The sequence below is a fragment of the Adiantum capillus-veneris genome, chromosome 16, assembly GCF_014529385.1.
Source record: "Adiantum capillus-veneris isolate H3 chromosome 16, ASM1452938v2, whole genome shotgun sequence".
NCBI classification, from domain to species: domain Eukaryota; kingdom Viridiplantae; phylum Streptophyta; class Polypodiopsida; order Polypodiales; family Pteridaceae; genus Adiantum; species Adiantum capillus-veneris.
The window spans coordinates 11,877,309-11,903,568 of record NC_140946.1 but is presented as its reverse complement, the minus strand read 5'-3'; the positions used below and the strand labels follow the sequence as shown (position 1 = coordinate 11,903,568).

At 45.0% G+C, this 26,260-nt stretch overlaps 1 protein-coding gene across 2 annotated transcripts in view; it reads right to left on the bottom strand.

The window, feature by feature from the left end:
- Nucleotides 1–25,269, bottom strand: part of LOC147438584 (uncharacterized) — a 34,644-nt gene extending 9,375 nt beyond the window's left edge. For both annotated transcript variants that reach the window (XM_086484152.1, XM_086484151.1), the window contains exon 1: nucleotides 24,976–25,269. In XM_086484152.1, the coding sequence (XP_086340278.1) occupies nucleotides 24,976–25,192 (217 nt within the window). In that variant the 5' untranslated portion in view covers nucleotides 25,193–25,269. The remainder of the gene's footprint in view (nucleotides 1–24,975) is intronic.
- Between the last annotated feature and the right edge of the window lie 991 nt (nucleotides 25,270–26,260).

Genomic DNA, 26,260 nt, shown 5'->3' with positions numbered 1-26,260 from the left:
GCGATAGCTAACTGTTGTGGAGGAAACGCCAGATGGGGGGAGATGGATGGCGATGGATCTTGATGCTGAGGGGGGTACTGCTGAGAAGCTGCCTGTTAAGCGGGAAGCTCCTGCTGCCTCTTCTGCCAGAAAGTGCTAACTTGGGTTTGCTTATATATTAACTTAGCAAAATTGCCCTACCTACTTTTGTTGGAAAGTCACTTAAAAATAATAAGTGAAAATAACCAATAAATAGAAAAATAGGCTAAATGCACTGGAAAATTCCCCTAACTGATGCTAATGGATTCTGATGGGAATTCCGATGATCATGTTGTGTGCAACCGGAGGATATGCATCTATGCTAAGTGACTGGGCATGCACGGTCTACGAATAGACTCACAAAAGTGCCAGATCACTGCTAATCTAAACTGACTTGATTGACGGGAACCCTGCTATGGTGTAGCTTGTCCACGGACACATAGGGTTGGGATGTGTCACGTGACATCCCCTCCTTTTCAAAGTGAGGTACTAGTACTGAACTGTATGGCGTCGAGGGAGATCGCCAACAGCATCCGGAATCCTGGAAGGGACTCTTCGCTGGCCCACTCTGCTGTGTGGGTCGAGCGGTACTTGAACTTCATAAAGGTCTGCAACGCTTTCTTCTTTGGGCCGCGCCGAAAGCGACACAAAGTCTTCTGAATCTCCTTTCTTGCTTCAACTGTCTAGAGTCCTGCTTCTTCCGTCTTCAAGAATCTCCATGGCTGAAAATTCTTGAAACCATCTCCAACGTGTCAAGTTTGAAGGCTTACCCAGTTCTTCTTCTTCTTCTGATAGTTCTTCTAGCTCTTCAGACTCGAGCGAAGAAGACAGAAAAAGCAAAAAGCGAAGCAAGAAACAAAGCTTTGGAAAGGGCAAGAAAAAGGCAAAGAAGGCTAAATCTCGCCCAGAGACTGACAGTTCTATTGAGGACTCGTCTACAGACAGCTCAGATTCTCATGATGGAAACTTTTATGCGAACAAGAAGAATTTTTACAAAGCTAACCAGTATGACTTTCTCGAAAATAAAAGCAAGAAAGTCCGAGAGTTTAAGGAAGGTGGCCACTCGATCAAGTTTGATACTTTTTCAAGATACTCAGATGCTTCGAAGGCTTTGTCTTTTATACAACAATTTGACATCGCTTTCGCGGTAGGACGCTATTCAGAGTACTCCAAGATTCGGAGAGCTGCCTCTTACTTTAAGAGGAATGCTCGTACTTGGTGGTCCACGCTTCTTTTAAACAAGACTGCGCCAGTTAAATGGCTGAAATTTAAAAAGCTTTTTATTTCTTCTTGGTTGACGCAAGAATATGAACGAGATATACGAGCTGCTTGGAACCATCTTCGGATGACCAAGAAAGATACAATCAATGCTTATTGTGAAAGATTCTGGAGCTCTTTTCTACCCGCCCCTTCATTCAAGAAGATCTCGTTCAGAGAACAGATTGAGCGGTTTACTTTGAGACTACCTATAGAGATCCGAGATCACTGCTTGGAACAGAAGTCAACTTCTATTCAGGAGTTGATGAGTCATGCGAAGCGAGGATTTGCCATTCACTCTGGCAGTCTGACCTACCCCACAGATGAGGCCATGACACAACGAGCCGAACAGACTTCTGGGAATGAAAGTAGAAGGAAAAAAGAGCAACCCCTAGAGAAGAAGGATGCATGACCCAAGCTTACTCCTCAGGAGAAAGCTCGCTTCATTAGAGAGGGGAAGTGCTTTGGATGCAGGGAACATGGACATATCTCCGCGAAGTGCCCTAAAAAGGCACAGAAAGAACAAAATGATAAGAACGACGACAGGCCTGAGAGTTCGAGAGCAGCTAAGGAACGTGGCAGAAAAGGCAGATAGAAAAGCAGAATTGGTACCACATGGCGTGGGACTTGCACCGAATCAAATGAATGAAAGTACAAACTTTGCCGCTTTTTGGGACAAAGTGAAGGATCGGGAAGCTCTTTTGAAGGAGCCAAGGCCAACTTCTTTTCACTTGGAATTGGCGGCTCGATTTGGAATTACGTCCGACAGACCGACGCCACAGGCGGAGGTAGTTCGACTGGCACCCGGACGGGATGTTGCCATTACACTGAGCATTGGCAAACTTCATTTGCAATGATAGGGGTGTTCATGGCACCCCAGTGACGTTCTACTCGCAATCCCTTGGTACCACCAGAACTACGCCGTGGTTGATTACCGGGCCAAGAAAGCGACTTTGACAAATGAAGGGCTCAGAGAATTGTACTTGATGAACTTCAATTTCTTTACTCATTCTTTTGGGAGAGAACGGAACGATGGATAAAGGTCGAATATGTGTTGACCTGAACAAAAGAACGCCAAGATTTTTCTCCACACTCATACCGATTGCTTTCAGAGGGCCTGAAGATCAAACCATTGATTTGATACCTGGAAGCACGCCACCGAATCGGCCACCTTACCGTGTGAGCCGAGTACAGAATGAAGAGATTATGAACCAAGTGAAAGACCTCTTGGAAAAGGGTCTTGTCCAGCCTAGTACTTCACCGTATTGCTCTCCAGTGTTGTTGGTTTTGAAGAAAGACGGATCTTGGAGAATGTGCATCGATTATAGAGCTCTCAACAAAATCACCATCAAGAACAGATTTCCGATCCCTAGGATCGATGATATACTCGACAGGTTACGGGGATCCTCGTGCTTTAGCAAGATTGACTTGAAGAGTGGATATCATCAGATCAGGATCACGCCGGGAGACGTCTACAAGAAAGCTTTTCGGACTACTTTTGGGTTATTTGAGTTTTTGGTGATGCCTTTTGGCTTAACACCAATGCTCCTGTGACATTTAACCGGATGATGGACAGGATTTTTCAAGAGTACAGACTATTTGTTGGCACTTTCTTTGACGACATCATTGTTTTCTCCAAGAATGAGGCAGAACACAAAGATCATCTGCTTCAGGTCTTTCAAGCATTACCAGATCACAAGTTAGTGATTAATGCAAAGAAAAGTGAATTTTTCCTACCAGAGATACACTTTTTGGGACACATTGTGTCAACAACAAGAGTGCAAATGGATCCGACCAAGATAGAGACTATCCGTGATTGGCCCGATTTGAAGAACGTCCATGAAGTTAGAAGCTTCTTGGGACTGTGTTCGTACTACATGCGGTTCATACGAAAGTTTGCAGAGGTTGCTTCCCCTTTGCATATCTTGACACAGAAAGGAGTACCTTTCTCGTGGGGATCCACAGAGGTGACTGCCTTTCAGACATTGAAAGAGAAATTGACTACAGGACCAAATTTGACTTTGCCGGACTTGCAGAAGTCATTTCAAGTATTTTGTGATGCTTATGGTCGTAGTCTGGGTGCGGTCTTGATGTAAGAAGGCCATGTCATTGCTTACGAGAGCCGATTTTTCCCTAGGCCGGAGATGACAGCACAGATATATGAGAAAGAGCTTTTGGCAGTGATCCATGCTCTTACTCAGTGGCGGCACTACCTACTCGGAGCGGATTTTACTGTCTTTACAGACAATCAAAGTTTGCGCTACTTCTTGTCACAATAGCAGCTTTCGGAAAAGCAGATGCGGTGGGCGAACATCTTGTCACAGTTCCACTTCCGGATTGTCCGTGTGCAGGGACAGAAGAATGTGGTGGCAGATGCTTTGTCTCGGAAACCGTTGGTTCTGGCTATTTCCGCGATACATCATAGGAGCTTCGAGGATATGGTCGATCAGTATGCCACAGATACAGATTTTGCAGATATTTTCACACAGATACGGGATGGGGAGACAGTAGCTCGATACTCCCTTCGCGAAGGCTACTTGATGAAAAAGACTATGTTGTGCGTTATAGAGCCGTTGAGGGAAAAGGTTATGATTGAATGCCACTGTCCACCATTTACGGGTCACCGCGGCATTGCTACCACCATGCAAGGGGTAGAGAGATATTTCTTTTGGCCGAGACTCAAGAAAGATGTGGAAGAGTTTGTGCGCAGTTGCTTGGTATGCCAGAAGGTCAAGTTTGACAGGCATAAGGCACAACGATTGTTACACCCTTTACCCATACCCACCCGCCCCTGGAAAAGTATTGAAATGGATTTCATTTTTGATCTCCCGAGAACACAGAATGATCACGATGATTTTCTGATTACATGGCACGTCTGAGACGATTGTCTCTGACAGAGACCCCAGATTTATGAGTTTGTTTTGGAAGGCAATTTGGGAGAACATTGGCACGCGGTTGCAGTTCTCGTCATCGTTCCACTTGCGGACTGACAGGCAATCTGAGATTGCCAATTCAGTGGTTTTAGATTTATTGAAGTCTTGTATCTCGGATCAGAAGACTCAATGGGAAAGAACTTACCTTTGGTGGAATTTGCCTACAATAACACGATACACTCTTCCACAGGGAAGACACATTCTGAGATTGTTGAAAGTGCTGCGAAGGTTCCATCCTTCCTGAGCACGAAAGATTAGATATTTGAAGCGGATGAATATTCGCGAGATTTGGATACGGCTTTTGCCAAGGTTCGCGAGACTTTGTAGGAGTCTCAAGAACGACAGAAAAAGGCAGCGGATCGCCATTGTCGCGACATGATTTTGAAGGAGGATGATTGGGTGCTCTTAGGTTTTGAGAAGGCACGCCTACGAAAGAAAAAGGAAAAGGAGAGGCTTTTTCCAAAGCTTAATATGCGATACTATAGAACTTTCCAGATTACTGTAAAGATAAATGATGTCTCCTTCCGATTGAAACTGCCAGATACTTGGAGGATTCACAATGCATTGCATGTGAGTCTCTTGAAACCTGTTAAGGGTGATGTGCCTGATGATGGGGAGCCTGATGAGCAACCTGAAGTGGAACAAAACGAGGAGATCCTTGTTCATGAACAGATTTTGGCACATAACGATACGAAGAAAGGTAAAGTCCGAAGGCGGTTCTTGGTTAAGTTCCAGAACTTTCCTGCATTTGATGCGAAGTGGATGGAGGAGGAGGACCTAGCAGATACTCCTCGGATTGTGAAACTTTACCTCGATGTTTTGGTTTAGCATAGTCTACTCCAAACGGAACCCAGAAATTCAGCTTGGCCGAAGATCTGGTGCAGTGGGATGCACAAGAGGAGAGTCACTCCACTCCTTTGTCAACAGATGCCTTGATTTTGATACTAAAGTCACTGATGTCTCTTTGAGCTTCAGGGATACTGAGAGCTGACAGTATTCTGCTGGATGACTTTATGAAATGGAATTCCTGATTATGATACTGAAATGGACTTCTTGTGAGTGCAGGAACTGATAGCCGAAATGACTGCAGCATTTTGGTCTGATTGATCTCGAATAGACATGGTTGCAATAGGGGTTAGTCAATCGAACATCGATGAGGTCCCGATTGGACCTAGATGTGATTGCTAGCTACATTGTCGATAAATCATGGTCTAAGATCCGAATGAATGTTGAATGTCATGTGATGTCCTGTGATGTCTGGTGATGTCCTATGATGTCGTGTGATGTGACTGTCGATTTTGTACATGTGCTAGATGTGTGTTCCTAGTACGTAGGTACTAACAGTCAGTGTCTGCTAAGACGGTTTATGGCTTTTGTCGGTTTTGCAGACATAATCGCGATCAATTACAATGCTTTCAACAGGGGGCTATGTCACAAAGTGATGACATGGCGGACAACAGAAACCCTAATTTCTGCCAGAAACCCTAAAATTCTTGCAAACCCTAATTTCTGCTAGAAACCCTAATTTCCGAAAATCGCGGAGGCTATAAATATATATATATATATATATAATGATGAGCGACGCGAATCTTGCTTTTTACTCTACGCAAGAGAAAGGAAGAGAATGCTTTTTTTTTAATATAAAAAAAAAAAGAGAGGAGCTTGAGAGAGAAGAGCTTTTGAGCTCTTATGCTTTTAACTGGAAAGCTTTTGGGGCTCTGCTTTTGGGCATCCCTTGTCCCTTTAAATACGTGGTGAGGACTTCACTTCTCAGAGCATCTAGACGCAGAGTTTGAGAGTGAAACCCTAACCGCTCTCTTGTACTTTGATGATTGATTAATATAAAAAGAAATACCGAAAGGGGCGCCAATCTTTGGGGCCAATATCTCTAGGCACGGAACTCCGCCGGGCCAGTGCAAATCTATTGTGATCTGTGAATTGTTTTGAAGTGGTTATTTGGTGTTGTCGCGGTTGATTCTTGACTTGGAGTGTCCAAGTCTGTTACAGCCCAGTGCACTTATAAATGCCCTTGGCCAAAAACAGAACATGAAAAGTTGCAGTAACGTCGAGATGTCAACGCCATTCGTAGCACAAATCACAGAAGTCTATACAGCCTGCAATGTCATCAGTTCACATGCAATTTTTGGGGTCCCGCTTTATTTTTTAAGGTTTTATGTCACAAGACAGGCACCACGTGCCAATAGAAAAGAACAGACTGAACAGACTTTTAGCACTTTAATAACAACTGAACTGAGAGAGAGAGAGAGAGAGAGAGAGAGAGAGAGAGAGAGACGACACGCGACACGGAGTGGCGGAATTCCACCCAGAGAGTATTGGCCTCAAACCTTGGTGCCCCTTTCGGTATTTCTTTATATTGCATCAACACTGTACAAGCCGGTACTCCAGACTCTACACCTGTACTTGGACACTCCAAGTCAAGAATCAATCACGACAGCACCAAATAACCACTGCAAACAATTCACAGATCACAATAGATTTGCACTGGCCCGGCGGAGTTCCATGCCTAGAGATATTGGCCCCAAAGACTGGCACCCCTTTCGGTATTTCTTTTTGTATTAATCAATCATCAAAGTACAAGAGTGGTTAGGGTTTCACTCTCAAACTCTGCGTCCAGATGCTCCGAGAAGTGAGGCCCTCACCATTAATTTACAATTAAAAGGGATGCCCAAAAGCAGAGCCCCAAAAGCTTGCAAGCAAAAGCAGATTCTCTCTCTCTCAATGAGAGTCGGTAAAAAGCAAGTTCTCTTTTTCTCTCTCTTTCTTCCAAATCATAGCAAAAAGTTGAGATTTGCGTCGCTCAAAATTTCCCCAAAAAAAAAAAATCACCTCCGCGATTTCCAGAAATTAGGGTTTGCAAGAATTTTAGGGCTTCTGGTAGAAATTATGGTTTCTGCTGTCCGTAGCCACGTCATCAGTTTGTGACATACCCCCCTCTTGAAAGCATTGTAATCGACTGCGATTACGCCTACAAAACCGACAAAAGCCATAAACCGTCTTAGTAGACATTGACTGTTAGTATCTACGTACTAGGAACACACATCTAGCACATGTACAAAATCGACAATCACATCACACGACATCACAGGCCATCACATGACATTCAACATTCATTCGGATCTTAGAGCATGATTTATCGGCAATGTAGCTAGCAATCACATCTAGGTCCAATCGAGACCTCATCGATGTCCGATTGACTAACCCCTACTGCAACCATGTCTATTCGAGATCAAGTAGACCAAAATGCTGCAGTCATTTCGTCTATCAGTTCCTGCACTCAAAAGAAGTGAAGAAACAAATCAGTATCATTATCAGGAATTCCATTTCATAAAGTCATCCAACAGAATACGACAGCTATCAGTATCCCTGAAGCTCAAAGAGACATCAGTGACTTTAGTATCAAAATCGAGGCATCTGTTGACAAGGGAGTGGAGTGACTCCCCTCTTGTGCATCCCACTGCACCAGATCTCCGGCCAAGCTGAATTTCTGGGTTCCGTTTAGAGTAGACTATGCTAAACCAAAACATCGAGGTAAAGTTTCACAATCCGAGGAGTATCTGCTAGGTCCTCCTCCTCCATCCACTTCGCATCAAATGCAAGAAAGTTCTGGAACTTAACCAAGAACCGCCTTTGGACTTTACCTTTCTTCGTATCGTTATGTGCCAAAATCTGTTCAGGAACAAGGATCTCCTCGTTTTCTTCCACTTCGGGTTGCTCATCAGGCTCCCCATCATCAGGCACATCACCCTTAACAAGTTTCGAGAGACTCACATGCAATGCATTGTGAATCCTCTAAGTATCTGGCAGTTTCAATCGGAAGGAGACATCGTTTATCTTGTCAGTGATCTGGAAAGGTCCGTAGTAACGCATACTAAGCTTTGGAAAAAGCCTCTCCTTTCCCTTTTTCTTTCGTAGGCGTGCCTTCTCAAAACCTAAGAGCACCCAATCATCCTCCTTCAATTTCAAGTCGCGACGATGGCGATCCGCTGCCTTTTTCTGTCGTTCTTGAGACTCCTGCAAAGTCTCGCGAACCTTGGCAAAAGCCGTATCCAAATCTCGCGAATATTTATCCGCTTCAAATATCTAATCTTTCGTGCTCAAGAAGGATGGAACCTTCGCAACACTTTCAACAATCTCATATTGGCATCTTCCCCGTCGAAGAGTGTATCGTGTTATTGTAGGCAAATTCCACCAAAGGTAAGTTCTTTTCCCATTGAGTCTTCTGATCCGAGATACAAGACTTCAATAAATCTAAAATCACTAAATTGGCAATCTCAAATTGCCCGTCAGTCTGCAAGTGGAACGATGACGAGAACTGCAAGTGCATGCCAATGTTCTCCCAAATTGCCTTCCAAAACAAACTCATAAATCTAGGGTCTCTGTCGGAGACAATCGTCTCAGACGTGCCATGTAATCGAAAAATCATCGTGATCATTCTGTGTTCTCGGGAGATCAAAAATAAAATCCATTCTGCTCTCTTCCTCTCCCTCCCACTCTCTCAAATCTCTCCCTCTCCCTCTCACTCTCTCGAGTCACTCCCTCTCACTCTCTCAAGCTCTCTCTCTCTCTCATCTTCATCTAGTCATAGCAAGGTTGAATGGTCTTCAAAACGAGTTTTTTGTGAGTATTAGAGTCAAAGCACTCTAATACTCCTTGTATTTAAACACAAGGAGCTAAAAAATGCACTATTTGGGTGTTTTTTAACCTCCCGTTCCGGACCCCTAGCCGTTCCCCCGTTCCGCGGGGATCCCGTCGCCGTTCCCGTTCCGCGTTCCGGGTAACTATGCTTTGAAGCCTCTGTAAAGTTTCCCCCTGCATAGGCCTTGTCAAACTGCTGGAGGAATGAGAGAGCCTTCTTCCTATCATCAACGCCTGTAAAGGTCGTGAAAGTCACACCTTTGCCACCTTCTTTGTACGGAGTTGGCCTCTCTAGCGGCGTTGAGTTGTCATATGGAAGTGACTGAAACATGGGAACACTGTTAGGGTTCATCTGTGTTCCCTGACCGCAATTAAGTTGATCTGGAAATGCCATATTTGGCTGCTGATTTGTAATTCCAGCCATACCAAAATTTGCCTGTGGCATCCCAAATTGGCCCTGAGTGCTTTGAAACCCTGGTAGCATGCCCGTGACACCATACATGGGGTTAGGCATCATCGTTTGAGCACCCCCGAACACTGTTCCTGGCGTGTAAAACTGATTTCCAGGTGCATGACCAGCCATGCTCTGGAATACCGATCCACCTCCAAAATAGCCACGGTGTACTGAAGGTGGTGGGAAGACTTGTTGCATAGCCTGTAGGTTGCTTCCCTGCCCATTAGAACCAGCTATAGGCTGCTGAAAAGCGGCTGGCTGAACTGGTACAGCTTGAAAGACTGGCATCTCAACCACCTGTTCTTGCACCTTAGGCACAGGTTGTGAAGACTGCATGTTCTCCGTCAAGTGTACAGGTGTTTCCATTGACTGTGCAGTATGAATCACCTGTGCTCGAGCCTTAACAGGCTTTTGAATATGATCCAGTGACCCAACTTGCTCAGATGGAACAGGAGGTTGCAGAAAGGCTAAAAACCTCGGGTTCTGCATTACTTGTGTGAACATAGCCACAGCAGCAGCAACTGGGTCCTGAATATATCATCATCCGTCTGTGGTGGTCTTGAGGACTAACCCACTTCATGTGTCTGTTGACCCTGTGAAGAGGAAATCTCTTCAGTCACATCATCTGGTCTGTCAGCCATAATTGCAATTTCCTGTGTCTGGTCTATGATCCCCTGTGTCTTCAAGCCCAAACTAACCAAGGCTCACTTCTATGGAAAAAAGTGATTTAATCCCGTCGATGGAACCATGAAACCGGCCTGTTCAATCCAAAAAGGGCGGTAGACTTTAAACGTAAACCTTATTTGCTTTCACCCATTTAATTTGTCGTCCACTTTACCTGTACTTTCAAGACACAACAAAGGGGAGAGGGATACAAGCTGCTAGATTGCACCTGTATGAGTAGACCGACACCAGATTGGCCCCTAACTTAGGCGCCCCTTTCGGTATTTCTTTATTCTTCAAAAGAGGGAATAAACGTTGTGAATCCCTACGAGCTGCCCCGCACAAACTTGGCTGAATTTCAACTGTTCCGGCCCGATTTCGGTAACATAATTGTACTAGGATCCTTCACAGTCAGTATCCCCACGCATTGACTGACTTTCCCGACGCATATGGGCACTTTGCAAAACCTGGCGAGAATCTGCAGCACGTTGAATTCTCTGTTTTCAGCCCCGAAAAATGCGCCAGATCACCTGTACAGCGGTCCCCTCGCGTCCCCGAACCTCCTGGGCGTATTAGGGACCGTTTAGGGCCAAAACCCTAAACCTGCAAAAATACACAGCAGGCTGTAATTTACTGTTTCGGGCTCCGTTTCGCATGCCGGTCGCATCCGTAGCAAGTCCTCGAGCTCCTGCACCTGTAGGGCTACTTTTGCCCTTTGAATCGGACGAGATTTCTGGCGTGAAACCTCTCCGAATTCACCTGTACCTGTGGGGGATTAGCCGCTAGCTAATCCAGTACCTGTGCAAGAGGCTCTTGCCTCGGCAATCGCGCATGAACCCACACAAATGTACATTAGTCAATTGAAAAGCCCACTAGAGGGGCATAACATACTGCCATAGGGGAGAGAGAGGGCAGTGCGTAGCGTGCAGGGCATCACTCCTGGCACCGCACTTTACATAGGAGGGAAAGCAAGCACTCCACAGCTCTTAACCTGTGACAGAAGCTGAAAATGAGCCTCTCCTAGCTTAAAAATCAGCGCCACTTCTTGTTGCATGAGGAAAATGCACCAGAAGGTGCCACTTGGCACATTTACAAGCATTTTCCTATTTCGGGGTTGCCGCCTACAAATCTCCCAGCCGGTTGCCCAGTTGACTTCACGGCGGAGTAAGAAAATGTTCCCCTTGTCATTCCGGAGGTAATGACGCAAACACATTTTCAGGTCCCAAAATAGCAATTCCCTAAATTTTAGGAGATGCTACCATTGTATCTTTCTAGGTCATCTGACCCTCTTTGTACACTGCAGCCACACCCAGAACTGAAATGTAGCCTCTGTAACAAAGGATTCCAATTTTGACCCCACTTGGCTAACCATAGTCCTTGTCCAATTTTTAGTGCTCTCTTGCCCTCAGGCCTGGACTCCCTCTGGACAGTTCCACACTAGCTATGCAATGCAGGGCAGTTAGATTTCCCGAGGGGTGTTCCAAAAAGAGGAAGTAAATAGATAATAAGAAAGAAATCAACAAAAAGGATAGATAGTAGTCACACGCTGGTGACACAAAGTGCCCCAAAAAGTGTATCTCTGAAGCAGATGATCTCTGTGGTCTGCCTCATTCTTGGAGAAAACAATGATATCATCAAAGAAAGTGCCAACAAATAGCCTGTGCTCTCGAAAAATCCTGTCCATCATCCGGTTAAATGTCGCAGGAGCATTGGTTAAACCAAAAGGCATCACCAAGAAAACTCAAATAACCCAAAAGTCGTCCGAAAAGCTGTCTTGTAGACGTCTTCCGACGCGATTCAGATCTGATGATATCCACTCTTCACACGCTGGTGACACAAAGTGCCCCAAAAAGTGTATCTCTGAAGCAGATGATCTCTGTGGTCTGCCTCATTCTTGGAGAAAACAATGATATCATCAAAGAAAGTGCCAACAAATAGCCTGTGCTCTCGAAAAATCCTGTCCATCATCCGGTTAAATGTCGCAGGAGCATTGGTTAAACCAAAAGGCATCACCAAGAAAACTCAAATAACCCAAAAGTCGTCCGAAAAGCTGTCTTGTAGACGTCTTCCGACGCGATTCAGATCTGATGATATCCACTCTTCAAGTCAATCCTGCTAAAGCACGAGGATCCCTGTAACCTGTCGAGTATATCATCAATCCTAGGAATCGAAAATCTGTTCTTGATGGTGATTTTGTTGAGAGCTCTATAATCAATGCACATTCTGCAAGATCCGTCTTTCTTCAAATCCAACAAGAGTGGAGAGCAGTACGGTGAAGTACCAGGCTGGACAAGACCCTTTTCCAAGAGGTCTTTCACTTGGTTCATAATCTTTTCAATTTGTGCTCGGCTCACACGATAAGGTGGCCGGTTCAGTGACGTGCTTCCAGGTATCAGGTCAATGGTCTGATCTTCGGGCCCTTTGAAAAGCAATCGGTATGAGTGTGGAGAAAAATCTTGGCGTTCTTTTGTTCAGGTCAACACATATTCAACCTTTATCCATCATTCCGTTCTCTCCCAAAAGAATGAGTAAAGAAACTGAAGTTCATCAAGTACAATTCTCTGAGCCCTTCATTTGTCAAAGTCGCTTTCTTGGCCCGGTAGTCAACTACGGCATAGTTCTGGTGGTACCAAGGGATTGCGAGTAGAACGTCATTGGGGTGCCCTGAACACCCCTGTCATTGCAAACGAAGTTTGCCAATGCTCGGTGTAATGGCAACATCCCATCCGGGTGCCAGTCGAACTACCTCCGCCTGTGGCGTCAGTCTGTCGGGCATAATTCCAAATCGAGCCGCCAATTCCAAGTGAAAAGAAGTTGGCCTTGGCTCCTTCAAAAGAGCTTCCTGATCCTTCACTTTGCCCCAAAAGCAACAAAGTTTGTACTTTCATTCATTAAATTCAGTGCAGGTCCCACGCCATGTGGTACCAGTTCTGCTTTTCTATCTGCCTTTTCTGCCACATTCCTCAGCTGCTCTCGAACGCTCAGGCCTGTCGTCGTCTTTATCATTCTGTTCTTTCTGTGCCTTTTTAGTGCACTTCGCGGAGATATGTCCCTGTTCCCCGCATCCAAAGCACTTCCCCTCTCTGATGAAGCGAGCTCTCTCCTCAGGAGTAAGGTTGGGTCATGCATCATTTTTCTCTGGGTTGCTCTTTTTTCTTTCTACTTTCATTCCCAGAAGTCTGTTCGGCTCGTTGTGTCATGGCCTCATCTGTGGGGTAGGTCAGACTGCCAGAGTGAATGGCAAAGCCCCGTTTCGCATGACTCATCAACTCCTGAATAGAAGCTGACTTCTGTTCCAAGCAGTGATCTCGGATCTCTGTAGGTAGACCCAAGGTAAACCGCTCAATCTGTTCTTTGAACGAGATCTTCTTGAATGAAGAGGCGGGTAGAAAAGAGCTCCAGAATCTTTCACAATAAGCATTGATTGTATCTTTCTTGGTCATCCGAAGATGGTTCCAAGCAGCTCGTACATCTCGTTCATATTCTTGCGTCAACCAAGAAGAAATAAAAAGCTTCTTAAATTTCAGCCATTTAACTGGCGCAGTCTTGTTTAAAAGAAGAGTGGACCACGAAGTACGAGCATTCCCCTTAAAGTAAGAGGTAGCTCTCCGTATCTTGGAGTGCTCTGAATAGCGTCCTCCCGCGAAAGCGATGTCAAACTACTGTATAAAAGACAAAGCATTCGAAGCATCTGAGTATCCTGAGAAAGTATCAAACTTGATCGAGTGGCCACCTTCCTTTTAAACTCTTGGACTTTCTTGCTTTTATCTTCGAGAAAGTCATACTGGTTGGCTTTGTAAAAATTCTTCTTGTTCGCATAAAAGTTTCCGTCATCGGAATCTGAGCTGTCTGTAGACGAGTCCTCAGTAGAACTGTCAGTCTCTGGGCGAGATTTAGCCTTCTTTGCCTTTCTCTTGCCCTTTCCGAAGCGTTGCTTCTTGCTTCGCTTTTTACCTTTTTTGTCTTCTTCGCTCGAATCCGAGGAGCTAGAAGAACTGTCAGAAGAAGAAGAACTGGGTACTCCTTCAAATCGAACACGCTTCTTCTGATTCTTTGCCTTGTCAAAAGTCGATTGACGACCCAAATAACCTGGAAAGTCAGTGCTTTTCTTTTGCTTTTTGGCTTTCTTCTGTGCGTCAAAAAGCTGAGCAATCCATGCATCAACCACCTCTTCTAGTTCCTTCTCTGAATATTGTTTGGGATCAGAAGGTTTCTTGAAAGCAAATTTAGGGGGTGATGTAGTGGTTTTCTACCACCACTGCTCATGCACTTCCTGAAAAGAAGTCTCGCTCATATATTTTGCCAATTTCGGATCCTTCCCAAAACTGAGCATCATCTTTGTTGCATCGCCGACCAATTGACGACGCTTCATCTCTCTTTGCTCCGCCTGAGTAGGCCGAGGCGGGCCATACTCTGTCTGAATCTTCGTTGTGATCCCAGCCCGCATCTCCAGATGCAGAGGGAGTCGACTGATCCTTGCGTGAAGCCATAGGTGCCGCGGAAAAAAAAAATTGGGGATCGGATTTCCCGTAGACGAGAAATCGGCCGTGCTCTGATACCACTGTAACAGACTTGGACACTCCAAGTCAAGAATCAATCACGACAGCACCAAATAACCTCTTCAAACAATTCACAGATCACAATAGATTTGCACTAGCCCGACGGAGTTCCGTGCCTAGAGATATTGACCCCAACTGGCCCCCTTTCGGTATTTCTTTTTGTATTAATCAATCATCAAAGTACAAGAGAGCGGTTAGGGTTTCACGCTTCGAGAAGTGAGGCCCTCACCACTAATTTAAAGATTACAAGGGATGCCCAAAAGCAGAGCCCCAAAAGCTTGAAAGCAAAAGCAGATTCTCTCTCTCTCTCAATGAGAGTCAGTAAAAAGCAAGTTCTCTCTTTCTCCCAAATCATAGCAAAAAGCTGAGATTTGCGTCGCTCAAAATTTTCCACGAAAAAAAAAAAACACCTTTGCGATTTTCGGAAATTAGGGTTTTTGGCAAAAATTAGGGTTTGCAGGAATTTTAGGGCTTCTAGCAGAAATTAGGGTTTTTGCTGTCCGTAGCCACGTCATCACTTTGTGACAACACCTCCTCCAGGAAGCATGTCAAAGAATGAGCCCTAACCTCATATTTGAAGGCCCTAGGCCCCAAAAGCAGTTTACAGTGAAAAGCCTTCAAACTCAAAAGCATCTGGTCCAAAAGCAATACTCAAAAGCTACCAACGTAAAATCTGGAATTCAGCTGCCACGTCAGGAGTCAACGCAAAACGCGGAAATCTAGCATGCCACGTCATTAGCCAGCGTGATTTTCGAAAATCTGCCACATCATCAGTCCGCTTCGCAATTTCTTGTATGTGTGTGAGTCCTGCTTTATTTTAATCCCTTTATGTCACTGGGGCCCCATCGAACGGGGTCCCCATAAGTTGGTAGGACTTCTTCTTCTGTTACTTGTTCTTCTTAGGGTTTAGGCCCCTCGGCCGGCTTTTGTAAGTTGGCTCCATTCTTCAGGGCTTTGACATGTCAGCAGTTTGTGATATCTCCCCTTCTTGAAAGAGAGTAATCGTCCGCGATTACAACATATCTGCAAAACAACTCAAGTTAGCTCAAAAATTTCCGAGGGACATTCCGAGAGACAATCAGTTTGCTCTTTTTGTTAAAGAGTTAGCTTCTCCTATCGGCTCTTTTGATCAAGGAGTTAGCTTCTCCTTTCGTCCAGATCGGAACTCTTGATATTCCGGCGTAGTAAAATTAGCCATCACACCCAGACCGTACTGATCTTCCACGAGTGTCTTGATGCACTAAAATTACATACCCAGGCAATCTCATCCAATTAGGAATATTCAAGGGTTGGCACATCACAATGCAACACAAATGCTCACATATGCATGTTACAAGACACAACAAACAGCGCCGCTGAGCACTCCCCCGAGACAAACGGTCTGCGGTATGAAGCTACTCAACGACTACCTCGTCACTCCCCCCGCAAATAACCTAAAAAGGTCCGGGCCATGAGCTCAGAGGACTGTACAACCAAACGCTCCCCAAACCGCAGTCTATGTCGCTTGGAGGTTCAAGCATACAACCAAACGCTCCCCAGGCATCGGCTTGCGTCGTTCGGAGGTTTTCCAGCATACAACAGAACACTCACTAGGCATCGGCCTGCGTCGTTCGGAGGTTCAAACAATACCAAAACAATATTTCTCACTTCTCCAACCGAGAGTAAAATCACCAATCATTGAACCATTATTAAAACCAGAGTCAAACAATTCAAATCGGCACCAAGACAGGTTCAAAACAAATACCATCCATTTCAAACAAATTTCAAACAAGTTCTCAAACAAATTCTTAGACAAAATTCAAACTTAAAAAGCAATCTCAACATCAGCCGAGCTCGAAAAGTCGGCTGACTTTCCATCCTGAAACCTGCACCAAAAATTAGGGTTAGGTTTCTTCCACGAGGTCATAGCCGAGCACAGCATGGTCCATCATCTCTTGGACAGAGAGTGTTTTCGTTGGCGGCGATGGTAGTCCCAAGATGGCAATCGCACTAGATCTCCAAGGTCATATGCTCGAGAAGAGACATCTACTAAGAGACGTCGAGAAATTCCAAGTTATAATCTGCTAGGGTTTCCATGGCAAGCATTTCAAGATACCCCACTCTGCCAGAAGTTGCACTCCGAAGGAAGATATCAGAAACCATATAACTTCGGGCAAAATTTTTCTTGAAAGCTTGCCAAGTACTTGGAGTATGTTACTTGGTAGCTATCAACATCTGCATGGTATTGTCTCTGAGAAAAACAGCAGCTCGAAACAAATCTTGGATCCTTCTCTTGCAAGTGATCTTAATGGCTTATGCCCTGTAAGACATGAGCGGTGAAGACGGGAGCGCGCCCGATGCGTGATGAAGTAAGGGTGGGAGTGGCTAATACGTCCGGGGTCGGAGCTTTTGAAAGTGCAATCTTGCTCTGTCTGCTCCTTAGTAGGACCGGTATGCTTTCAAAAAAGCACACGCCTGATGCTCGGATACGACTGTCACACCATGTGCCAATAGAAAAGAACAGACTGAACAGACTTTTAGCACTTTAATAACAACTGAACTGAGAAAAAGAGACGACACGCGACACGGAGTGGCGGAATTCCATCCCACAAAGTATTGGCCCCAAACCTTGGTGCCCCTTTCGGTATTTCTTTATATTGCATCAACATTGTACAAGCCAATACTCTAGACTCTGCACCTTCTCCAGGAAGCATGCCAGAGAATGAGCCCTAACCTCATATTTAAAGGCCATAGGCCCCAAAAGCAGTTTACAGTGAAAAGCCTTCAAACTCAAAAGCATCTGGTCCGAAAGCAATGCTCAAAAGCTACGAGCGTAAAATCTGGAATTCTGTACAACTGCCATGTCAACATAAGCGCAAAACGCAGAAATCCGTACAACATGCCACGTCATTAGCCAGCATGATTTTCGAAAATCTGCCACGTCATCAGCCAGCTTGGCAATTTCTTGTGTGTGTGTGTCCTGCTTTATTTTAATCCCTTTATGTCACTGGGGCCCCATCGGACGGGGTCCCCATAAGTTGGTAGGACTTCTGCTGCTATTACTTCTTCTTCTTAGGGTTTAGGCCCCTTCGCCGGCTTCTGTAAGTTGGCTCCATTCTTCAAAGCTTTGACACATCAACAGTTTGTGACATTTTAGGCCCCTTGACCGGGGTACAATAAGTTGGGACAACTTTTAAATGGGTTTAGGCCACTTGGCAAAATTCCATAAGTTGGGGCAACTTCTTCTGCTACTTCTTTCACTAGGGTTGGCCCTTTTGTGACCCATAGGACATGCCACGTCAGCACTTTGTGACACAATGTGTAACTAAGTCAAACTTTGTAAATAATTAATTTATTTACGAGAAAAGAATTATCTAATTAGTTGTGTGCACACCAGAATAGACCTAGCAGTTCTAAGGCCTCAGGTGAGCCTAAATGCGGGCCAGAACACCTCAAAGGGACCTTAGCAGAAATTACCTCGAAGCCCTAGTGATTGGGCAATCGGGTCTTCAGAAAGGGGTAAGCAGTAGCCTCAGATTTTAGGCTCAGAAAAATACGCGCGTCAGGACAAGCACATGAATGAGATGGGGTCCTTCGAACAGTGACCCTAAGGCTAATAAAGCTAATAAAGCCTTAGGGTAAGTTTCGTTAAATTAAATTTAACGGTCCGTGCCCGGGTGGGCGGGCGGCCGGACGAGTGTGAACAGGTAAAGGTGGCGCAGTGCCAGTGCGGCATTGCGTCGGCAAACCTTTGGTATTCTCATAAAAGAATCATTGGTAGCATTTGTTAGTTAGTTTCACATTTTTAATTAATGAGCTAGAAGTTTTTAAAGTCAAAAGTTGAATGGTTTTTAAGTTTTTAAAGTAAGTGTGCCAAGTGGCACACTTACCAATGAAAGCTTTCACTCTCACTCTCACCCTCTCTCTCTTCCTAGCGCCCCCTCTCCCTGATGGCTATTTAGGAGCCCCCCCTTCCCCATTTTCAAGGCTGGCAGTGCACCTACCCCCCCTAATGTGAGCGTGCTCTACACGGTGGAGCCCTCCATTGAAACTTGAGAGCAGCCCCTTGCGACATATGTGGTAGCCTTGTGCTCCCATTGTCAAGAACAAGGGATCTCATAGTCATAGACACCTTCTGGTGAAGTTTCATCGCGAGAAGCTGCCGTAGACGCTCTCTTAGCAGAGTGTGGCGGCTGTAATTCTCTGTTTTCAGCCCCTAATCACCTCGATTAGGACTGTTTTCAGCAGATCAACCATAGAAATTCTCTTCTCTCTCCTTATCCTAAGCCTATATCATGTTTGGTGCGATTCCATCGCGAAGAAGACCTCTGTTTCGGCGTAGGGGTGTGCACAGGTAAGAATTTCAGGTTATGTGCAGAAAATTATAGCAAGCATGTGCGTGTGCATTTTGCTTGTTTTTTTGTGTTCGATGCATGAATGAATGAGCATGAAGGCAACACGTAACGGAAGATGGACTCTCCTCTGTGAGAGCTTCCGAGGAGCTGTTTTGGAAGATAGACTCTCTTTTCGAGAGCTTCCAACCAGTCTCGCAGAAGAGGGGAAATCCCCTAAGCAGAAAGAAAGTGGAAACACTTTCTCAGTCAGTAGTCAGAGCAGAACAGAAGAAAGAATAGAGGACGGGCGTATGCCCCGTTCCTGTGCTTGTAAAGATTCTCCCTTAGTAATAGAGATATTCTCTTTATGGGGGGGGACCAGCCCATCTTCTGGTCCCCAATGAAGTGTCAAGTTTTCTCCCTCCCTCTAATTCTCTTGAGTATTTGAAGTGCAATTAAACGTCAATTTACGCTTCCGTATTTTTGTGACACAATGCCGAAGTGGATACCATTGGTATGGATTCCCTTTGGAGTCCTACATCCGACACACTATCCCGGCCCCTATGTGTAACACTAATCTTGTATCTTGCCACAAAAGTGGCTTGGGCCACCTCATGGAAGATTTTAGTAATTTGCATAGAACTTTCGCATATTGTCACAAACGGGAATGCATAACAATATAAAATATACTCGAATAAATAAAATTTATCACTAAATATTGAAGCCAGAGGATATAGAGCGAAATAAAGAGAGCGAGAGATAGAGAGTGGAAGATCGACACTGTACTGGGGACTAGAAGATGGGTTGGTCCCCCCCCATATTAGTATCTTTATTACGGAGGAGAAGTCTATACAAGCACTTGAACCGAACGTATAACCACGTTCATTCTAGAATAAGACTCGACGGTTCTTGGAAGCCTCAGTTCCCATTCCTAGGGCCGAACCTTATTCCAAGGAACTTCCATTCCTTATATGAATCCTCGAGAATCAAGGTTCTCGCCTCTGGATCTCACCTTCCAAACTCAAGGCATGGCATCCCTACAACTCTTTTCCGACTCTGTTCCTAGAGTCCTCTTCTTGCAGGACAACTCTACTTTCTTGGACGTGAAGTCCTTTCCTTGGGAATCTCAGCTTCCGGATCACATCTCGAGAGTCTTACCTCTGTCGTATCCGTGGACCTACTTCCCAAACTCGGGTATGAAACCCTTCGGCTGATCTGGCTCTAGTTCCTCAATGCGCTTTCTCCTGCAGAGGCTTATGCCTTCCTCTTTTCCTAATCCCTCACGAAGAGGAAGTACACCTACAAACAAATACTCAAAGATCATAACATGAAAAAAAAAACATTACCTTCAAAAGTCTCGAAGCTCGAAACGCAACTCGGTTCTCGAAAAGCAACTTCCCAAGAAGAGATCTCTAAGCGGAGAAGTCTCTCTGAAACCGGCCCGTAGGGCGGTAGACGTTGGCTTTCACCCGAAATTCTTTACTTTAGACACACACACAGAGCACTTTGCAAAGGTAACCTGAAACGAGGATTAACACTTAAGTACACACGGCTCGGGAGCTAGAATGCTCCGAGCAGACGCCGACAACCTATAGGCCCCAAAATTGGCGCCCCTTTCGGTATTTCTTTATTCTTTAACAGAGGGAATAAAACCTGTGTTCTACAAGCTGCCCCGCACAATCTAGGCTAAGAAACACCTGTTCTGGCCCGATTTCGGCAACATAACTGTACTAGGACGCTTCACAGTCAGTATCCCCACGCAATAGGTGACTTTCCCGACGCATACGGACACTTTGCAAAACCTGGCGAGAATCTGCAGCACGCTGAATTCTCTGTTTTCTGCCCCGAAAATGCGCCAGTTTACCTGTACAACGGTCCCCTTGCGTCCCCGAACCTCTTGGGGGTATTAGGGTCCGTTTAGGGCCAAAACCCTAAACCTGCAAAAATACACAGCAGGCTGTAATTCCTTGTTTTGGGCTCCGTTTCGTGTGCCGGTCGCATCTGTAGCAAGACCTCGAGCTCCCGCACCCGTAGGGCTACTTGCCCTTTGAATCGGACGAGATTTCTTGCGTGAAACCTCTCCGAATTCACATGTACCTGCGGGAGATTAGCCGCTAGCTAATCCAGTACCTGTGCAAGAGGCTCTTGCCTCGGCAATCGCACATGAACCCACATAACTGTACATTGGTCAAATGAAAAGGCCACTAGTGGGGCATAACATACTACTCGTAGGGGAGAGAGAGGGCAGTGCGTAGCGTGCAGGGCATCAATCCTGGCACCGCACTGTACATAAGAGGGAAAGGAAGCACTCCATAGCTCTTAACTTGTGACAAATTGCAAATGAAGGCCTCTCCCAGCTTAAAATTCAGCGCCCTTTCTTCTTGAAGAGGCAAGTGCACAGAAATGTGCCACTTGGCGCATTTACAAGCATTTTCCCGTTTCGGGTTCGCCGCTTAAAAATATCCTGACCGGTTGCCCAGTTGACTTTGCGGTAGAGTTGTAAAATGTTCCCCTAGTCATACCAGAGGTAATGACGCGAACACATTTCTCGACCCAAAATAGCAGTTCCCTAAATTTTAGGAGATGCTTCCGTTGGGCTCCCACTGGTCTTCTGACCGTCTATCCTCATTGGGACCGCATCCAAAAATGCAACGTGGCCAACTATCGGATACTTTCAGTTGATAGTCACACCTTGACTTTAGGCCTTTACTGAGTTCACTTCCTAGTATCCACCAACTTGCTAAGTGCGACGGAGGGACCTATATGATGATGCTCTGAGCCTAGACATCCTCTTACCATACGAATTCCAGTGCCGACCACTACCCATCTGCGGGTGAAACTACCGTTCACATTGGCCATGCAATGTCCGACCGTTTGCTACTTCAAGAAGAGGGTCTCAAAAATAAAACAAAACCCATTGGAAAGAAACCAACAACTAAAGTTAGCAGTTGCCACGTCCTCGTGACATAGTTAATAGTTGCCACGTCCCCTTGATACTCTCTTCCAATCCTACACACAAAAGAGGTGTGCTCTCGGGTTCCTTCTCGTAAATCAGCCCTGTCTATGGGCTGTGAGCAGAGAGAAACAGCAGCTTGTCGTGATGGAAACGCTCTCTACAGGCACTTCTTACCAATCGAACTCACCACGTGGTCCTGGCGACTTCTCATGCACTTGGGGCAGCCATGAGAGTCACCGGCAGTATCATCTTCGCGGCTGAAAGTCTACAGAAGCCCCTTCTTGTAGCTAGTGTCTGCCCCTGAGAGGGGCAGTTTGATTTTATTGCCTCTGGTAGCCAGCCGGAATAGAAGTGGGTTCTCCCAACAAGAATATGGCAAGGTGGGGGCGCCTAGGGTAAAAAAGAGAGAGAATGGGGCGCTGGTGATTTGCTGCCAGATTCACCAGGTGGCTGGCCACTTATTAAGTGGGCGGCCGGCCTATTTTAAAAATGGTATGAACTTGCCCAAAAAATCAATAAAACCTTATAAGCTGAAAACAATGCTTGCACGACACTTCCCAGACGTCCCTGGATGCAATCACATACACAGATGCAATGCAAACATAAACTTCCTCGCGGGAAAGCATCTGCTTTCCTGACAAGCGACCTGCTTTCTCACAAAGCAACTGTTTTTCCTCAAAGTTTCCTCTGAACCCATCTTCATTCAAGTGCTTGCTCATCCTTGTGCACAAATCTAACACAGTTCGGAATTTCCTCCCGACTATGGAATATTCCCTTTCCAATGCCCCCGTCACCCACGTTGTGATGCATTTGTGATGCATCAGGAATACCCTCACCTAGTCCTTTCTTACCGAACTTACGGTACGATCTCCTTCGTGATGCTTTAGCCCATCCTATGGCGCATCAAAGATGTCCGTTCTTGGATGGTCGAATACTTCCTCCCAATGCTCCTTGTCACCCATCTGATGTGACGCATCAGAAGTACATGTTCCTGGTGGCCTTACAAATATTCCCGTTCACAGTGCTCCCATCCTTACTCTGAATGACGCACTAGAAATATCTGTACTCGGATGTCTCCAGTGAGAAACACCCTCTCACTTATATTTCCAAAAATTCACTTAGAATTATTTTTTCGTTAAATAAAAGCCAATTTAGCAACACATACCAAACCAAAACTTCTTCAACGTAAGTTTTAGATGCAAACAAGGATTTGAGACTAATTTTGGTACAAACACTCCAAAAATTAAAAAATGAGGTTTCCAAAAATAGCAATTTTTGCATATAACTACGTTTTTCCACCTAATACATAATGTCATCAATCTTAATCCCAAAAAGTATAGAAGTTTGCTAGGTCTATTACATACCTATGTGAGTATTTCTCAATGAAGTTTAAACGTGCTTTGAAATGTTATGACTTAGCTGTGAGTTACTTTAGTTAACTTTCGTGCATTTGGACAAATTAATCCTTTGAGATGGATACGAAAACCCAGCATCAACATCTGTAGAATTTTCTACGATATTTTATCAACTCATACTATGTGTTGGGCACGTTTCCCTCAAAGGGTTTTTCATTTTGACTCTTGAGGATCATTGGTGATAATAGCCACATAAGTTGCTTTCTCTCTATATAAGACTAGTGTTAAGATGTAGCTTCCCAGCACACGCATCAATCATTACATTATTTTAATGATGTCCAGCATCTCCAATAATTCACCAGCCCTCAGATGGCATGATATTAAGATCTTTCAACCCCATAACCCTTGACATGCAAGCATAGCTTGCCCAATGCCAACCAAATGTTATGAAACCCACTCTCCCAACTTGGGTTGTTATAGTTGCATCCATCTATGGTCCTACCTACGCGTGCTTGATTCTTTCCATCCTTAGAAGCCTCAGTCTTTGGGTCATCACTACTGAGACACTATACTGACTTGTGCCAACTTCCTCGTGTTGAAAACACTTCCCTACTTTAATCATTCCCTTTTGTTCTAAAATTTTGAAGCCTTGTCCAAACTTCATCTATCGGAGCTTCTCTTCTTCTCTTGTTTGTGAGGCGCATCTTTGGGCTTTGAATTATAACTCCCAATGGTCCAATTCCCGTAAGCACATGCAATCGTTCAGTGCCACTCCAATATCCCCTAAATACCGACGTTCTTGTTCTTAGTGCAATGGTGCTACTGCTTGAGTTGTAGACCACAATTATATCTCTCTAACTGCTCTTCCGTGTTAACCAATCTAAAAGACGCTACTAGCAAGGAAGCACTAAACTTTTATTCATCATTGTCAAGTGTATTCCCTTCTTCAAGCTTTACTTGATTCCAAGCAGAAAGAAAATATGTCTCAGAAGAATATGCAAGGCATAATGACGCGAAAATTTTAGTGAAACCAAGTCTTTGGAGCCTCTCCAACAATGTAGACCGCCACCAAAGTGCATTACTAGGCTGCTTTTCCAACTTTGAAACCTCTATAAAGTTGCCTCCTAGGAAGGTCAAAGCTAGGGGTTTCATAGTCCTTGGTCCAAAGAAAAGCATCAAACTCGACATTTGTCCATCTTCCTTGTAGTCTTTTTGGCCTCAATCATGTGTTGCCTCATCCTCCAACAGTGGATCCAAGTGATGGAGAATTCCGTTCGTAGAGTCCTGGCATCAAAGTTGCCAAGCAACCCTTGTGTACCACAAAAGATCTTGACTCGGATGCCACTTCAGTGTGAAGGTCTGCTTTCCGTAATTATAAATAGCCTCAGAAATGTGACAACAATACCAACAAAGACATAGTCAAAAGAATATGCATCTTCATCCTCGTCCTTACTCACTAATATGCTTCCTTTCATATTCATAGTCTTACTTTTTACCTCGACCTGTTTCTTCACAATTTCTAAACGAGCTCATGTACGGGGATAAATCTAAATAGTTCTATAACCCATATTCCAAAAGAAAAAAAACTCTTGAGTATGAATGTCCTTTGTGCTTGCTAACAAAGTCACACTGATAAAGAGAGCGTTTTCTTTGAAACTCTCTGCGTTACTCAGTGGTATTGCCCTTTCCAAGCATGGTGGAATGAGACCAGTTCATGCAGGAGCGATATAATTCCACACCTCAAGTGTGTGTGTGTGTGTGTGTGTGTGTGTGTGTAGCGCAAATTACTTGTAGGGGGAGCTGTAACAAACCTGGGAGCGGGCGGGGGCGGGGGCGGGGAGGGGCATCGCCACTGGAGAGCTGGTCGTCAAGTTCCTTCAAGGTGGTTCTTGCTCGTTCTTCGGACGACCTCGAGTCATCGCCATTCGAAACTCGTAACGAAAATGAAGAAGGTAAACCCCCTCTTCTGAGAGGAAAGCCATAGCCAGCAGCTGAGACCAAGGACCTCGGCAAATATGCCGCTGCCATTTCACAAATCTCGCTCAGTTAATCGAGTAAACATAAATGATAGATATGCTGTGAGGCTGGGTTCAGGAATAAGATTTCCGGACCTACAACAAGCAGCCCGACTATGTGACATGTCCACGGACACGCACGGTCATCTCGCAACAAATAGCTTCTAAGAGCGATGATGTAGCCACGTTCTCACTTTCGATTTGTTATCTGAACTGTGCAAATTTACAAAAATGAGTGTTGACACCTTCTATGAACTACAGTGAGGCGAAAAAGCTTGAGCTGGCATGCAACGCAACGGAGTCTGAACCCGCCCTAAGTTCAGTCTATATCAAAACCATATGTTCATTAGAAGCTATTTTATCGTCGAGACACGGCTAAACTACAAAATGAGGGTAAAGGAAATCATACTCTTGATCCAAAGAGGAATGGCTATGTTCTCGGGTTTAGGGTGTGCAAATTGTCACATGATCCCCCCCTTGCCCCCAAATAAACAACGTTGTACCAATCGTCCCAAATGTGATGCCCTTCCAAATGCCCATTTCGATGTCCCTTTCCAAGTAGCCAATAACTTTCCTATTTCAGAGCACTATCAATGTGCATGGAAAAAAAAATATTGAATGACCACTCTCACATGTCATTTCCTTCACTACACTTTCCTCTACCATCCAACCACTCTTACTCATACAACACCCTCTCACCATCCACTCCCCAAAGACCTCAATTACACTGCTGACTTTCCAAAACACTCAACAAGATGCCATGCTATAAGTCCGTGAAGCAGGAGGAACATCACATAATCAAGGTACTCCTTAATTTAAGACAACTCCGAGCCCACACAACCTCCTACCTTTAAGAAGTTGTTGAGGGCCATGCCAGGGACCGTCGGTTGCACCATCTCCAAACGTATACACCACGATTCCTGACATCCCTCCCGCTTGAGACCGACACCACGACAGGACTCCTCCCGCTCTTCGATGCCAACTCAAGGGGGTGATAACATTCACTTTTCTCTTACGGAACCCTTAACCTTTCCTCATCGGTTCTACTTACCCTTCAAAAGTCATCAAACTAAATTAGAAC